This window comes from Bactrocera dorsalis, chromosome 1 (assembly GCF_023373825.1).
Source record: "Bactrocera dorsalis isolate Fly_Bdor chromosome 1, ASM2337382v1, whole genome shotgun sequence".
Taxonomy (NCBI): Eukaryota; Metazoa; Arthropoda; class Insecta; order Diptera; family Tephritidae; genus Bactrocera; species Bactrocera dorsalis.
In genome coordinates, this window is record NC_064303.1 from 28,207,832 (window position 1) to 28,223,951 (window position 16,120).

Below are 16,120 nucleotides of genomic sequence, written 5' to 3' on the forward strand. Positions count from 1 at the left end.
GCTGAGATTAAGCAACGCAAATTCAGTTGCTGAAATGAAATCAAACGGGTGTTTCAAACATTACTAGAACTTTGAGTTGTTGGTTCTGCCCATATTTCACGACCATTCAGATCTGTTTAAATTAGGATCACCTGCAATAACTTATATATTTATTAAATAATTATACATATTAACTTGTAATAAACTAGCATTTTTTGAACCATAACGAACTACCTATTAAAACGGAATATTTAAAAAAAATATGTTTTTAGTCGCCCTGTTTTCCAAAGCTTCATTGCATTGTTGGCAAAAAGTCACAATCAATCAGTCAATGCATGTTTACAATATAATGCTCATACTAAAACCTATAATTTTAAAGCATTTCTGTCCAAAATTGCAATGGATTTTGGTACAAAAGTTATATTAAAGCATAGGTTTGATACTATCGATTTGTTACATGATAAAATAGAACGTCAGAAATTGTGAGCAGTATTGAATAATAACACTTTACACAACGTGCTCCGCTGGCATATCATACATTTGTCGGTGCTTACGTACATATTTAAAGAGAATAATTTAAAGGATTTTAAAAACGGTTGCTTGAAATAACATAGTGTGTTATACCATGGCTATGCGTCGACCACGTATAAAAGCGGCTGCGCTTTTAACGACCAAGCGGAAATCTCGGGATGTGAAATCGGAAAATGGAATAAAACCTGCTATTGTTGAATGTTCAGAAGAAATAAATGCTAAGCCAGCTAATCCTCAAATTCAAAATGTTGCAGATGTGCAAAATACAACTGATGGTAACAGTAAAGATAAAGTGGCTGAAATTGTTTCATCTGAACACATAGAAAATAAACACATTGATGATGCAACAGAACAAAACTCTAAATGTGTCAGTACTTCCACGGAGCAAAACTCATCCGATAAAATAATAGAAAATGATGAAACTAATGAAGCTTTTCAAGATAAAGTGGAAAATAAGTTGGGAGAATCTAATTCTTCATTTAAATGTCCCGCTCGTGTCGAATACGTACGCAGTAATAATCAACCTAGTGGAAATGTCGGCACCGATGATGTTTTCTACTCCGATATGGAGGAGAGTATTTTACATTCGGATATGCAAAAAACTGCAAGTGATTGTGCTGCATTGCCATCAAAGCAACAAGGGCGGCAAAGAATACGTCCAGTTCCAACATTTTCGAGACGTAATAGTTTTGTCGGTATAGGCAGTCCTTTACAAAACTCATTAGACGACGGAATAGGTCTGTTTTCATATCCGCTTTTTCTGTCTTATAATATTTATAAATATTTGCTTTTTTTAATATTTTTGCAGTGCCTGTTGATATGCCAATAGATCATCCAAAATTAACCATGGTTGGAGAGTCATTAGAAACAAGTAATTCACAAAAGGTGCAACCTTTAACGCATAGAAGAGAGCGTCATTATTCAGCTTCAATGGTTCAATCACCTCATACTCCGAACTCTGTTATGAGTCAACACCATTATGCTCCTCACAAATTCACACCTGCTATGGGGCTTAGTCGTATACGGACAGAATCTAATTGTTCAGCCTTTTCAGATTCTTTCGTAACACCATCGAAACTTCGTAAAACTGACGAACATAGTACTCGTGCTAATTCTAGGCGTGATGTCTCGTTACGAATTGTAAACGGTAATTTGGATAAATCGTCATTAAAAATGTTCGATTTGATCTACTACAACCCTGTCACAAATCCCATGGAGAAGCGCAATACAATTTCCACCATTAAGAAAGAACCTACAATAGATGAAAATGATACGAAACTTGTAACCGCAGACTCAAAAGTAGAAGTAGGTGATGAAGCAAACAATGCTATGCCTGTACCACAACTAAAGTTAAATGCAAATGGAGACCTAATTCTTGATGAAAAAACTTTAGAGATTGAAACCACTGCAGAGCAAGAAGCACGAAAAGTGTTGGCAAATTCATCGCTTATATTTCTTGATGAAAATACTGGAATGAATGGTTTCTATAAGCGTCAAAAACGAACCAAGGATTGGCCACCAGAAGAGACTATAAAGTTTTATCGTTGTCTGCAAACGGTAGGAACCGATTTTTCACTAATGTGCCAATTATTTCCCAAGCGTACTAGACGGGATTTGAAACTAAAGTTCAAGAAAGAAGAACGCAATAATTTGGCCTTAATCAATAAGGCCTTGTTGTATCCAAAGCTTTTCAATATCGATGATTTAAAGACGCAGTTAGAGACTGAAGAAAGGGAGCGTGAAGAAGCAATACAGCGTTGGAAGGAAATACACGAAAAAGAAGCCAAAACCATTAAAAAGGTTGTAAGATTTGTTTTGTATTGTCTTCATAATTTAGATTTTAATTTATAAAAAAATTTATCTCCAAAATAAAGGTAAAAATCAACAGTAGTACAGCGGCGCGTGCACTAAAAAACGGAGACGATATATATGAAAATGAAAATGTTGTTAAGCGAAAGCTTAGTCGTCGATCCAATGCTACTGACAAGCAAAAGACTGATAGCGCTAAAAAATCAAAAACCTCACAAACCCAGCAAACACTTTCTGTTAGCAATGGAACAGAAGCAGCACCGCAACAAAAACAGAAACTGAAAGCAAAACACGTAGTATTGCATAATAATTCTGAGGAAATATTGTCAAGCCAGACGCAAGGTATCCCACTGTTGTTGCCAACGCAGTCAAATGATGTCACATCTGTGAAACTCGAGGTTGTACATGCACAAAACAATACTATTAAAGCAGAACATCCCACTAATGTAAGCAATTGCTTTAACACTGATATGCCCTCGACAAACGTTGAAAGAAATTTAGAAATGATGAGTAGCTTAGATGTAATGGCAGAGGAATTTATTAACATTATAGCACCGACAAGCTGCGATGCATCACAGTCTCGAAACGAAATAATAACACCAACTAAAGAGAGTTGTTCACAATCTTGTGTTGCTGAAGTTGAAAATAAAACATTTGTCGATTTAGATGATGGAACAGTGAATACAGTGAATTCGTTACAAGGAGCAGAGGAAAGTTTAGCGGTAATGGATGTAATGCCTGCCACACCGTCTTCAATTTCGCAACGAGAAGTAGACGAATGTGACATTCAACAAATATTAATGGATTTGGCGGATGGTTCTTTGGTTCTCGTTTCCACGTTAGATCCCGACAACGCAGATCAAGTGGTGAACGAAATTTACATGATGGATAAAGTTACTGGTGAATTGTGTGAAAAACCGTTGGACATACCGGAATCAATAGTACAGTGCGTTTTGTCTGTGATGAACTAAATGTATATTGTTGAAAAGTTAGTGACGTACAAGGTACAAATACAGAACTTTTGTATTGCTACGTTGATGCGTAGATAATTTGCCTCAAAGTTTCTCTTATGCATTTTGATTGGTCCAATACATTTGCTAAAGATATTTGCATTAAGTTTTTATTTTATTTTTATATTTATATATTATGCGTATATGTTGAAGTTTTGAAATGTCCAATAAAAAATACAGTGGATTATAACAATGAAAAGCTAAACAAGTTAAAAGTTTTTTTATGGTGTTACTAATGTTATGAGTATTAAGCAGTTTCACAGCTCTTTGCGTTATATATGTAATTTAGGGCGGGTTGATTTATAGAGAGCCAAAAAATATGAAAATTCGATATCCGGGAAATGTTCTATTGATCATTCTGAACAACTTTGCCTAAAAGACTATGGATCTAAAACTGGTCTCGATCACGCGACGGCTCTTAAGTAAATTGGTTTAAAATGATCAGTAGAACATTTTCCCGCATAAACGATTTTGTAGAAAAAAAAAATCGACCATTCGATCGAACATTTTCCCGCATAAACGATTTTGTAGAAAAAAAAATCGACCCGCCCAAATGTATATACAAGTTCTTTAGTACGATATCCTAAAAGTACATGCATATATTCGTTTAAACCGTATAATAACACGATTTATAATGAATTTTCGGATCTGGATAAAATTACTTTTTAATATCACTGTTTTGACTATAATATTCCATTAAGCAATTTATTATTGGTATCAATACTAACTCTGAATTATACATAATAGTAATAAATTGCAATTTAATATCAATTTATTTTTTAAACTTTTACAGTATCTTATGTACACGTAGTCTGCCTTCAAAGCCAACCGTCAAAAGATCTGAATCTCCGCGCCAAACTGCATCCCGCACGAAATTCTCTGATTCGCCATTTTCGTAGATCGTAGTATTAAAATTCTCATCCACTATCTTTATTAAATTTGTATCACCAATGACAGCAAACATTTTCCTAATGACAAAACAATGATGAAAATTGTTATTGTTGTCTTTATTTTAAATTGCCTTTAGTCAAAACCTCTACTTACCCTTTTGGCAAAATTTTATGAATTGGTCTGTTCAAGTATTTGAAGCTCTGCAAAAATTCTTTTGGTACACGTGTATCAATTGTGTGCACAAAACCGGACTCGTCACCAACATGTAACAAGTGATCACTGCTTTCTGCCCATGCCAAATTTTTAAAACGCGATGAGTATTTCTCATACAGAGCTATAATAAAAAATTAAAAATATTATTATATTGTATGCAAATAATAATTAAATATTGACCTATTGCAGGTCTCGTCAATCGATCATCCCAAAGTAAGGCACTTTGATCAAATGAGCAGGTAGCAAATACTGATGCATCTGTGTTTGAAGCTGCAACACCCGTAATTACGTCTGTGTGTGCATACCGAAAAGTGTGTATGGAAAATAAATCAGCAGAACCCATATCCCAGACCTTACAAATATATAAATAAGAAATTTAACTCAATTAGAAAATGTTAGGATGCTTACTTTTAAAGTGCCATCCTTGCTGCCGGTAGCCGCATGATCTACATTTTTCATTACATCCAAACAAGTAACAGGCCGCATATGTTCACATTTTTCGCCAATTAAGAACATACAGTAAGGTATTTGTGGATTGCGGACCTCCGATCTTGTAGACCATACTTGTACGCGACCTGAACGCAACGCTACAATGAACTACAAATTAAGATACATAACACACCTATGTATTATACGAAAACCATAAGAATTAATTAAACCTACAATATTATCCGAAACGAATCGCAAACAGGAAACTAAAGTTTGACATTGCAGTTTGTAGGCAGCTTTCGATGGCTTCAACATACTACCGTCACCAATATCTTCGAATCCCCACAGAGATCCTGACCACTCACGACCCGATAACTTATTGGTAGCTAAAACTGCCTCTTGCTCAGAATTAATTGATATACATTCCCATGCTTTGTGCATACGAATATGACGATTGAGGGGTCGCTTGGCGTAATCTCGTGAATTCAAATTTGGGTAATATGTATTGCCTGAAAGACTGATGTCATCTGGTGGCTGATGTTGTTCCGGTGTACGGAATATCACGCCGTGCTTTGTAGGAAACATTTCTATTTTATATATTTTATAAACACTAAACCTGATATGAAAAGTCCACGACCGAAGAAACTGTGTTTGAGCTAGTTGTTTTGATTGATATTTTTAGAGGTTATAACAGCCGGCAAGACTTTGTAGTTGCCATATACTTTAGAATTGCTTTGATAGGATTTATGAATGCGTAATGTACGTAATAAAGTTTTTTAAATGAAATTTGGTATGAATTATTGTTTAAAATAACGCTGCAATCTCCGAATATATTGTTAAGATCGGACCACTATCGAATATACATATCGCTCATTTGCTGCAAGACCGGCATAATTCAAAAAACGTGAATTTTGAGTTAATGCTGCAGAATTGTTCGTTATATCATACTTCATGTTGAGTGAAAAATGCATATGAATACCTCTTATATGCTCCGCTTGAGAAGAGTTGTAAGGTTGTAGTAAGTTGAAAACTTTAAACGCGTTTTTTGGAGAATCGATTTTTTTGAGTTATGCCGGTCTTGCAGCAAATGAGCGATATGTATGTATTCGAACTTTTTTATTTGTGAAGTGTATTATACAGTCGAAGTTTCTTGTTTTTATGTCGCTTTGTATTTCTTATATTCCTTAATACCTTTACAAACTAATTTTGAAGAGTCCAAATCATTTACTGTTGTAATACAGTATATATATCTGTACATTTAAAATAAGCAATTTCAAATACACATTAAAACAAAAACAACGATTTTTTTTATTTCTATATTTATATTGATGGATGATATAAAAAATTTAAAATCTTCATAATAAATTATCCTGCAATTGGCATTGTAATGTTTTGAGCGCATTTCGCAGTTGTTCAGTATCAGGCTTTTGATAACAGAAACTTAAACAAGTCGATACGATATCCTGTGCTTTTCCAACAATTCGCCCTTTCGAACGGTTCCACATAGACCGAATTTGCCCACATAACAAGGTCACAACGCGTATGGAAGATTGCACCAAATGCCATTCATTACCTTCATTTGCCCAAACACGTTCGTTCATTGAAATCATACGGAAGTAGTATTCCATTAAAAGATCAATATCTATATTCATCGCGACAAGCTTGTCAGGTACAATCCCTTCTGGAAAACGAAGTTGGCAGGCTTTCAATTCAAGCTCACGTATAATAAACGCTAATGGGAAACAATGACCAGACTCTCGAAACTCTTTAACCAGCGCTTCAATCTTGGTGAACAAGCGTGTGCAACGTTCTTGTGTAGTACCCATGCCATCAACAGCCTTATTAATAATTTGACTCCAAACTGTTTCAATTAACAATGGATCATTGTGATGCGAACAGTTCAATATGGTTAGTTTACATTCCCACAAATCAAACGGATCAGCAAATTGTTGATAAAGTTGTGTAATATCGTATAACGTAAAATTGAGCTTTTCTATAGCTTGTACTGTATTGTGATCCGTTCTTACATGTGAGGAAAGTGTATCCAATATGCACTTTTGAACTCGTGCAATTTCTAGTTTATCCTCTAGTTCTTTTAACAAGATACCATTGGCAATCGAAAAACCCGAACTATCATTACGCATGCACATAACTGCCCGTGCTAGATATTCAATACGTTGATCCAGGGATATGGATTCACTCTCAGTACTTGCTAAATTATCTAAAATATGTGCAGCTTCTGCATGCCGGCCATTTTTTTCGTAGTATTTCCATAGAAGATCAACTAGATTTAGATTTCCCGGATTATTTACGACATTTCGGCGCAGAAATTCTCCTAAGCTTGGCTCTGGCAACGCTAACAACTCTGAAATCATATCATGTGCCATCAACCATTGATATATAGTTATATGCAGTAATGGGTCTTTTATTTGTATAGCCAAATTCACTAATTTGCGTATTTGCACGCTAAAACTATTTTCGTTGGTATCACACATTTGTCTTTGAAATTCGAATTCTTGTGTTTCATTAGCATTGCAATGATTCTGATAGACAGTCTCCAACATCGAACGGATTTCTTTATAGCATGACATGCGCGCGGAATACGCAGTGTAACCCTCAGTGTCTTCGGTGGGCTCATCACTATTATAATACCGGATACCATATTCTTCCGGATCGATTTTTGCAGCACAAGTTGCAGTTAACTCGATAACTCCTTCACCAAAACCGGCAGTTGAAAATTGTTGGCAAATATTTTGTAGAGGTAGATTGGGGGCGGCATCCTTACAAAGCTGTAGAGCCGTCCTAAGTTTTTCGTGCTTTCCCTCAGATGCTTCGCAACTTTTAGCCGATAGCAATATTTCAGTAGCTTTAAAAGTGACAGCATCTTCGTGACGATACAAATTGGGGCACACTTCGCGCAATTTGGCTGATATTATACTAACGCTTGCATTATCTTTGAGATATGAATTGATTAAAGCAGCTATTAGTAAAGCACACGATTCAGTTCGAGTGAGTGTAAGATCGCGAAATGTACAGGAACTTAATGTCGTCTGTTCTTCCTTAGGCAATTGAGTAGCAAGTACTTGGAACTGATGTTCACATAGAATTTTCCAAAGTGACATTACTTCGCACACATGCTTAACCAATTGATATAAAGCACTCAGTGATTGTTTCTCTTCATTTTGTGCTTTTTCTGTGACAAATCTTTGATCGTGTGGTGTTAGTTGATTGTGAGAGGACAGCACATGACTGTAACCATTTGAAATGTTCGTTTGAGTGGAGTAGGTATTACGTGTGAATCCAGATAACTCATTTACAGTATAAGCGTCCATAAATACTTTGAGCGAAAACAAATCTTCCAAAATCAATGTACAATCGGCCTGCGTTAATGTACTACATAAATTTGTGTCCACGCAACGTTTCTTCCATATTGGTCTAAGTAGACGAGCAACATATAAATATAAACCGTCATGTTTAGCAGAATATATTACTGTAGAGTAGTCATTGACAATCAAGCCATCATGACCTGCATCTTGACCAGTTATGGGACTTAGTGGATACTGAGACTGTTGCATTGAAAGTGGTAACTGTGGTGAACGAGGTATTTGATAGCCACCACCACCACCATGTGGCATCGGTGTTGAGACAAACATTTGCGGCGAGTTACGGTCAATACCATGATGCGTGATATTTAGTGGAGGATTCATAGGGTTCATTTTTGATGTTCCTGCTTGTGTATTTGCAAGCATTTGAAAATGATAATATGGTTCTCCTCCGTATAATAGAAAAGCCTGCGCAGCCCACAAAGCCAGATCAGTGTTACGATACTGATCTGAACAAGCTATAAGTAATGCGGTTGTGCACGCCTCACACTCCGTTTGTATTTGGAAAAAAGTTTTAACAGCTTCATTGTGAGGGCCATTGTATGCCGTCAACAACTGCTGGAGTATGTCGACAGGCTTTAATAAGGCGATAATATGAGCACCTTGGTTTGTAAGCAACACCACTTTTTTAGGTTTTTTCGCTTTGCGTAAAACTGAATTTATAGTTGACTCACATTTGTCTCGAACTTCAGATAAGCTCCATACTATACCGTCTAAATTAAGCATTGCCGTTGCTTCCGCCAGGTATGGTCGACTAAGAAATGGTGCTGAACTTATAGACCATAAGTGATCCTGATCCTGCTGGGACGTTGATACCAACAGTAGTGTTCCTTCGCTGTAATATGCCGAATGAACTTGCTTTGGCTTATTTATTGTGGTGTTTGGTGTGTATCCAGGTGGGAGACGGACATGATACAAATATAAACCCTGTGGTTTACTGCAATCTTGTGTCGCCTGCGGCGATGCTCCTCCGGGAGATCCAGGGTTTTGATAATTAGTGGATGTCTGCATCTGTAAAGTTTGTGAAAGTTGTGTCTGCTGCAGCTGCGTTTGTGGGTTAGGGTTATGAGATGAACTTAATGGCCTTGCAGCAAAGAATAATCGTACACCACACTGCGTAATAGCAAGTAAATTTAAATTTTGACTGTCATCGCTTGATAAGGGACAAATTGATTTTACTTTGGTAAATATTGAATTATCAACAGTTTTTAATATGCTGCTGGCGCGCTGTGTAATTTCATTTTGTGATACCCTCGCAAAACGACGCATACTTCCACAATCCGCACCCATATTCCACGCCTCTATGGATCCTTTTTCTGTTAGCGTGTATAGTAGTTGCCGATTATCATCTATTACGATTTTAACTATGGGATCATTCTCCGCAAAAAGTTTAAGAAAACTTGGGACCATTGCTGATACCATACTCTGAGAATGATTTACTTTTTTACAGCGCTTTCCGAACCAACTCGAATCAGCATGATAATCGATTTCATAAAGACAACCGTCTCGACCACCGAGGAAAATTCGTCCATTTTGACTGCATTGCACAACATTAATAGCAACATTATCTGAATTTAAAATAAATATTGGTTTATTCATAAGCTGCATTTCTTCAAAAGTGGTAGTGCTTTGCATGTTACGCATTGGAGAAGAAATAATTTTTGTGGTATCCGCAAATGTAACGCCCAAAACAATAATTTCAATTGGGGTCGTCAAAATTAATAAGTATTTCACATCGTTGATAAACACTCCGGGTTTGGGCTTTGCCAAACCTACACTCACAATTAAATGATTCAGTCCATCATAATAAGCAACATCTCGCGCTTGTTCATATGTCCAAATATAAATTTCTGAGTCAATCGTTAGCCATGCTCTTCCGATTTCGGGAAACAATCCCATCATACAATGACATTTTATATGTTTGAAGTGTTCTAAAATTTCAGAAGGAATAGGAATTTTATTGACTGTATGTACTTGCATCGCCGATTTAGGGCCCACTGATAAACTCGAAATATTTTGATAATCATAATCATTTAATCCGCTAGCTGTTGCGAAACCGTGCTGTGCTACTCCTGTAAGATTTATTTTAACATCCAGCAAACCCGGAGACGAGCTATCTCTGATATCCATTCGCTCCAATATATTCCCAGCCATATCCAAAAAATCTATTGGACTAATAGACGGCATTTTATCTTTAATATTTTAAAAGATTAATGAAACACATTAATGTATCGAATATATACACACATATTTTAGTAATTTATGCCTTACCTACAATAATTTGTCATAAACTAAATGAATATATGCCTGGAAAGTCGGATATCTCCCGCGTGCAATTAGATATTGTTACGAAAGGTTTGTAAATTTTCTTGTCAGATCCGTAATGCTTCTTCGAAAGGTTTCTCTTTAATAGTAAATATTTAGGCAGATATTATCACTAAAAATATATTCTCAACACAATTAATTAAAATCACTTTCTTGTATTTATATCGGCCAAACATTCGCACACTCGTTTTGCCGCGAATCGCACAAAATATCTCCACACCGGCGAAAAATTTAAGCGAGACCATATAATACCAAGGTTGCTTTAATATTTATCTATTGTGAATGATCTGTTTCAAAAACTACAGTTGCGAGTAATACTAATTATCTCTGGCAAAAAAACAATTGCGAGTAAAATTGATTATAGCTTAGAGCAAGGTATTATTTCTATTTTAAGGCCTCCCTAATATTTTAAATAGAATAAATACCTTTTGTTTTGTGAAAAACTTGAATATTTGAAATTTTGATGATTTGATGTCAAAAAGGTGTTAATATAAAAGTTTTAGAACTTTTTATTACCTACAACTTTGTCACATAACTTTTGTCTATAGTACTCGTAGTTTGGCCTGAAATTGAGTTACTGTGTTTTTGACTCTTAAAAATTCAACCACGCCTTTACCCTTCCTCTTCCCGAAGTCACATTGTAGAATTAAATTGTTTTTCCTTTAAATTTTGCTTCTTCATCTTTCGTTTCCAATAAGCTTTATCCTAAATGACTTATTTTGTTTTTAAAATTTATCTACCCTGTACTACTCGATAAAATAAAGAGCTTGTTGAAGTTGGATCCTTATTTTTAATTCTGGTGGCGTCAGAAAAATCATGATCATACAATAATATATGTACATTTGTATGTTCTTTTATCAGAATCGATGAAGTTGGCCAGGTAGAATATAATCCAATGCCATTGCGAATGAAATTACTTAAAATAAAATAAAAAATACATTTAATTTTCTGAAATCGCAATTTATTCGAGTTTTCTGCAATAAATATTAAAACTAATTTTTATTGTTGTCGAATTCATGGTAATTGTGTACATATGTTATTTGTATATAGTTTGCTGATTTCAAACAGTTTTTCCCGAACATATGTAAGGAAAATAAAAAATGTATGTTTATTTATAAGTGAGTGCGACTTATTCTTTCTTATGATTATAAGTTGTATTCATCAACATATATGAAATTATGTTTTCATTCTATATGCAATTTTTAAACCATTTCCACTTCAATTGATTTTTTTTTTTTTTTTTGTGACGTATGCATATGTATATCCTTATTGTATGTAATGATTGCATTTAGTAAACAAAAAAATTTAATTCCGTTTGGTATCAAATGCAAAACAATTATCTTTTTTTAATACCTCATCCAACAAAAATATTTAATTATAAAATTTTACCTTTATTTATAATTAAGTTAATTAAAGTTTTAAACGAAAATATTGAAAATTTATAATTCTTCCTCATTTTTTTCATTCGATTCTTTTAGCAATCGGTCTTTAAGCAGAAATACACTAGAAATTTTCCGCTATTTATTCACTGGACATCAAATATTTGTTATCACTACCATCTTACATTTGATTCTGCCTTATAAGGTTGCATATCTCTCACGACTGCCAAATCTTAATACTTTAACAATCAAGTTTTTTATTTATTTCTTTGTCATAATTTTTAAGTACTCCAATGCATTTTGTGCAGCCTGCTTCTGTGCATCAGCTGCTGTTGGCCCAGAACCATGGCATACACCGACCGGCAAAGTTGAAAGCTGAACCAAACATTGACATTGGTCTGTAAAGGTTTTCTCCTCTATATCAACGTACGTAACTTCAAATTGATTCTCATTGGCAATTTCGGACAATAATTTAACATAATCAATTTTTGGACCTTTTAAACACGTTTTCTGCAAATATATAAAAGGAAATTAAGCGTATTAAATATTGTTTGACTTAATATTAAACATATACATACATATGTACATATATGATGTAAAATAATCCTAAAACGTTCCAAATTTTTTTGTCTGAATATCCTTTTCTTTATATGTAGAACAATTTTTGGCAGCCTAAAATTTAATATAAACCAAGCATCATACGATACTTCGGTTAACATCGTATTCATGTATACACTTCACAAATACAAAATATTCTATACAAGAACTTGATTTTGCTTCCGCATTTTTTTTTCAATTTGTATTTGCTTTTATTGTTTTCTCTCTAATGACAGGTAATTAAACTGTTTTTAATATATATATGAAATGTAAAAAGGGATGAGAAATGCAAACGATATTTCTTCTTTTGCACATGAGAACAACTAACTACTCTTTTAATTTCAGTTTCTTGCAAGAAATTTCTTTACCATGAGGTAATACGTCAAAAATAACTCGTGTAGAGCTTATAACATGATGAATATTAGTATTTTATGCACTCACATTTACAGTTACATAAACTATATCTACCTAGATATATAATATACTATAAAAATGTTTAAATTGTTTAAATGATTCATTGTAATAGAAGAACAAATTATCATAGCACTTTCCTCCAAATAATGCAAAAATATAATGTTTATGTTAGCATCTCACCTGCAACTTCAATAATTTTTTTCCGGTAGCATTTTTAAGTGTTTTATGAAACTGTGAGACCTTATTACTATGCTGGCTCGTTAATGTAGGCACAGTGATATCTTTCAAATCACCATAATAATTAGAACAGTTACGATTCTGTAACGAGAAAGCGAAATGACAAGTCATGGATCAATTGTGGTTTTTTAACTGTTTAAAAATACTCCAAATAGTTTGGGATATATATTTGGGAATTTACAGTAGTCGGATATAAACCGGTCTTTCCGATTACTTATACCCGACTATTGAGAACGCAATTCTCAAGAATTTTTTAAATGTTTAAAGAAAATATCAGCCATTTCAATACTTTAAGAATCAGTATTTTTTTTTACAAATTCCATATGGTGACTTGAAATGTATCGAATTATTGAATTTTGTATAAGTACTTATCAGATTTGACGTAGCACAGGAATTATCACTTACATCACCATCCAGATCGACACGCATTGCTTCCGATATCTGATTGTTGTCCAATGGGTTTTCTTGTAAGCGAGTCCACATTTTATGAGCTGCTAGACGTTTGGCAATTTTCTTACTTTTGCCTTTTCCAACTTCACGATAATTAAGAATAGAACAGGCAATTGTAAATAGCCGTTCATGTGGTAAACCGACTTCAGTTTCTGTCTCATAAGTTGGTGGTGGCCAGCGACGAGACATACACATCTCCTGCAACCATCCAATGGGGTTTCCAACTATTTTATCGGCGCCACTATAAAAATGGAATTGTCATAATTACAAACACGCCTTTTACTTGTTTCTAATAGGATCTGAATACGTACTCGCCACTTCCAACTGCATTTGCGTTGGCTTCGTTGGTTACATTTGTAGCCGTAATACCACCAGTTGCTGCACCAATTCCAACGCCAACACAACCTTGGGCTGCGTCAGGTAGCTGTACTCCAGTTAACTTATCAATTAATGCGCGTGCAGCTGAATGTTTAGCCTCTTTCTTGGAGCGTCCCGCGCCCATTGCTGTAAACGGCACATCCTTGTCGTTAAAAGCGACACGATAACGAAATGTGGGCTCATGAATGGCACCCTCGATTTGCACCAACTCATAGTTAGGAGTTATTCCACGGCGACTCAAGAGCTCTTGTAAAATGGAAACCGGTGTTTTCATAGCCAGTCCATTGCTATCGGTCTGAAAGTGGAAAATCCTTATTATATCCATAAGGCAAAATGTAAATAGTATTAAAAAAAAATTATATAGTTAAAATTTAATACGCAATATGGTTAGTGGAATCAAATATTTTTTCAAGAACTTATTGTCAACAAAAAGGATATGTCAAAAACTCCTTCGTTAATGAATATTTTTAAATACTTAATTCGCCTGAACTTTTTTCAATTTGAAAATATTATATTAATAACACCTATAGTTTTAAATTGTCCTTACCAATCTTAACTCCTCAATTGCTAATTTGCTGGTTGCGGCAGTTAAATCTGCCATTTTATCCTTTTTAGACTTCATGGGTCTCGATGGCAGCTCAATTTTTGGAGTTTGCATATGACCGTTTGTAATGTTATCCAAACTGGTAAGCACTGACGGTCCAAGATCATCATACTGCCGTCGTGGTGCAAATCCAGTCCGTTGTTGGGGTTGATGTTCATTTCCCTGAATATTATCCATTTTATTTTTATTGCTTTTTTATTAGATCAATTTTTATTTTGAAGATAGCTGGAAAAAATAAAAAAATTACGCACACTTAGACATATAGAAAACAATCAACTAAGAAAAATCGATATTCTGAATGTCACTTATAGATCAAAACATATCAACTTTGTATAGCGAATATATATTTTGTTGTTAACAAAAGGACTAATTACCTGCCAGTTGTGATTTGCACTGATTTTTATTTAAAAATAAATTATAATTTGCATTAAATTTATCTTCAAATAAAGAGCAGCAAAATCCTTCCCCACGAGACGTAGAGAAAAAGTGAACTTAAAACAAACATATATCAATGTTCCTATTGTTAATGGAAACGAAACATTCGTAACAACTCAAAGATAGAGTAACCATATTTTTGTTATGTCAATATACCTAACTGAATATATAATTAATCTTAACATATAAAAATATATATCATTTTTAATACAGTTTGGAAGCTAACAGTTATTTAATGAAAGGAAACATGTTGTAAACAGCAACTTCTTCCAATTACTTGAATTAGAAAGAAAAAATTAAAATAACAGAATGAATAATTACGCATTGGTTTTGATTTTATATATGCGATAGGATTCAAATTTCTCATCTGTAATTTCCTACAGTGATACTGTGATATACATATGTAGATATGTATGTCATATAATGGACATATGAATTTGACATTTACGTACAGAAATCAGAGAACGTACAACAGAGAATTATACGTTCTCTGCGTACATTTATAAATGTACGTTCTCTGCAGAAATTACACCGGCTTAATACTTATATACAAATCGCTTAACACCATTTGCATGACTTTACATTAGGGCACCGGTGAACAAAATTTTATATAACTTATTAATATAAGTTATTAATATGAGTCATTAATATGAGTCCAAGCATATTTTCTTTCAATAATGTGTATTTTTCTTTGTAAATCATCTGAAGAAAATGCTGTACTAATTGACCATTGAAGCTGATCGCATTTATTTTTTAAATGTAGATGAAATAACATATACATATCGCTCATTTGCTGCAAGACCGGCATAAGTCTAACAAATCGATTCGCCAGAAAACGCGTTTAAAGTTTTCAACTTACTACAACCTTACACGGTGACTCCAACCTTACACCTCTTCTCAAGCGGAGCATATAAGAGGTATTCATATGAATTTTTCACTCAACATGAAGTATAATATAACGAACAATTCTGCAGCATTAACTCAAAAATCACGTTTTTTGAATTATGCCGGTCTTGCAGCAAATGAGCGATATGTACACAAATATACCGGGCCCAT

The 16,120-nt window shown here is 34.3% G+C and overlaps 4 protein-coding genes across 5 annotated transcripts; 1 reads left to right on the forward strand and 3 right to left on the reverse strand.

Annotated features, from left to right (window-relative positions):
* The first annotated feature begins 282 nt into the window (after nt 1–282).
* Nucleotides 283–3,641, forward strand: LOC105223741 (uncharacterized). Its single transcript, XM_011201543.4, has 3 exons — nt 283–1,247; nt 1,319–2,310; nt 2,385–3,641. Exons 1-3 carry the CDS (start codon nt 605–607, stop codon nt 3,288–3,290), a joined length of 2,541 nt encoding a protein of 846 aa, XP_011199845.1. The 5' UTR covers nt 283–604; the 3' UTR covers nt 3,291–3,641.
* A 365-nt stretch (nt 3,642–4,006) lies between these two features.
* On the reverse strand, nt 4,007–5,551 carry LOC105223740 (protein valois). The gene is made up of 5 exons (XM_011201542.4): nt 5,097–5,551; nt 4,842–5,030; nt 4,614–4,785; nt 4,374–4,554; nt 4,007–4,297 (listed from the first exon to the last, which is right to left on the reverse strand). The coding sequence occupies exons 1-5, from the start codon at nt 5,445–5,447 to the stop codon at nt 4,117–4,119; spliced, it is 1,074 nt and encodes a 357-aa protein (XP_011199844.2). The 5' UTR covers nt 5,448–5,551; the 3' UTR covers nt 4,007–4,116.
* Nucleotides 5,552–6,133: 582 nt separating this feature from the next.
* Nucleotides 6,134–10,815, reverse strand: LOC105223739 (nuclear pore complex protein Nup154). Its single transcript, XM_011201541.4, has 2 exons — nt 10,517–10,815; nt 6,134–10,437 (listed from the first exon to the last, which is right to left on the reverse strand). The coding sequence occupies exon 2, from the start codon at nt 10,430–10,432 to the stop codon at nt 6,218–6,220; it is 4,215 nt and encodes a 1,404-aa protein (XP_011199843.2). The 5' UTR covers nt 10,433–10,437; nt 10,517–10,815; the 3' UTR covers nt 6,134–6,217.
* Nucleotides 10,816–11,509: 694 nt separating this feature from the next.
* LOC105223737 (interferon-inducible double-stranded RNA-dependent protein kinase activator A homolog) lies at nt 11,510–15,161 on the reverse strand. Of its 2 annotated transcripts, XM_011201539.4 has the most exons (6): nt 15,004–15,161; nt 14,573–14,854; nt 13,959–14,320; nt 13,603–13,888; nt 13,141–13,278; nt 11,510–12,459 (listed from the first exon to the last, which is right to left on the reverse strand). In XM_011201539.4, the coding sequence occupies exons 2-6, from the start codon at nt 14,804–14,806 to the stop codon at nt 12,211–12,213; spliced, it is 1,269 nt and encodes a 422-aa protein (XP_011199841.2). In that variant the 5' UTR covers nt 14,807–14,854; nt 15,004–15,161; the 3' UTR covers nt 11,510–12,210. The 2 variants fall into 2 exon arrangements, with proteins under 2 accessions (XP_011199841.2, XP_011199842.2); XM_011201540.4 differs by lacking the exon at nt 13,141–13,278.
* Nucleotides 15,162–16,120: the final 959 nt, after the last annotated feature.

Bases quoted from the DNA above. Each gene is read 5' to 3' on its own strand.
- LOC105223737 (XM_011201539.4), bottom strand. From the start codon at position 14,806: ATGGATAATATTCAGGGAAATGAACATCAACCCCAACAACGGACTGGA. The intron at 13,889-13,958 runs GTACGTATTCAG...CCATTTTTATAG, and splicing joins AATGCAGTTGGAAGTGGCGA to TGGCGCCGATAAAATAGTTG. The intron at 13,279-13,602 runs GTAAGTGATAAT...TTCTCGTTACAG, and splicing joins GTGTCGATCTGGATGGTGAT to AATCGTAACTGTTCTAATTA.
- LOC105223741 (XM_011201543.4), top strand. From the start codon at position 605: ATGGCTATGCGTCGACCACGTATAAAAGCGGCTGCGCTTTTAACGACC. The intron at 1,248-1,318 runs GTCTGTTTTCAT...ATATTTTTGCAG, and splicing joins CTCATTAGACGACGGAATAG to TGCCTGTTGATATGCCAATA. The intron at 2,311-2,384 runs GTTGTAAGATTT...TCCAAAATAAAG, and splicing joins AAGCCAAAACCATTAAAAAG to GTAAAAATCAACAGTAGTAC.
- LOC105223740 (XM_011201542.4), bottom strand. From the start codon at position 5,447: ATGTTTCCTACAAAGCACGGCGTGATATTCCGTACACCGGAACAACAT. The intron at 4,786-4,841 runs GTAAGCATCCTA...TATATTTGTAAG, and splicing joins GCAAGGATGGCACTTTAAAA to GTCTGGGATATGGGTTCTGC. The intron at 4,298-4,373 runs GTAAGTAGAGGT...TTTTGTCATTAG, and splicing joins CATAAAATTTTGCCAAAAGG to GAAAATGTTTGCTGTCATTG.
- LOC105223739 (XM_011201541.4), bottom strand. From the start codon at position 10,432: ATGCCGTCTATTAGTCCAATAGATTTTTTGGATATGGCTGGGAATATA.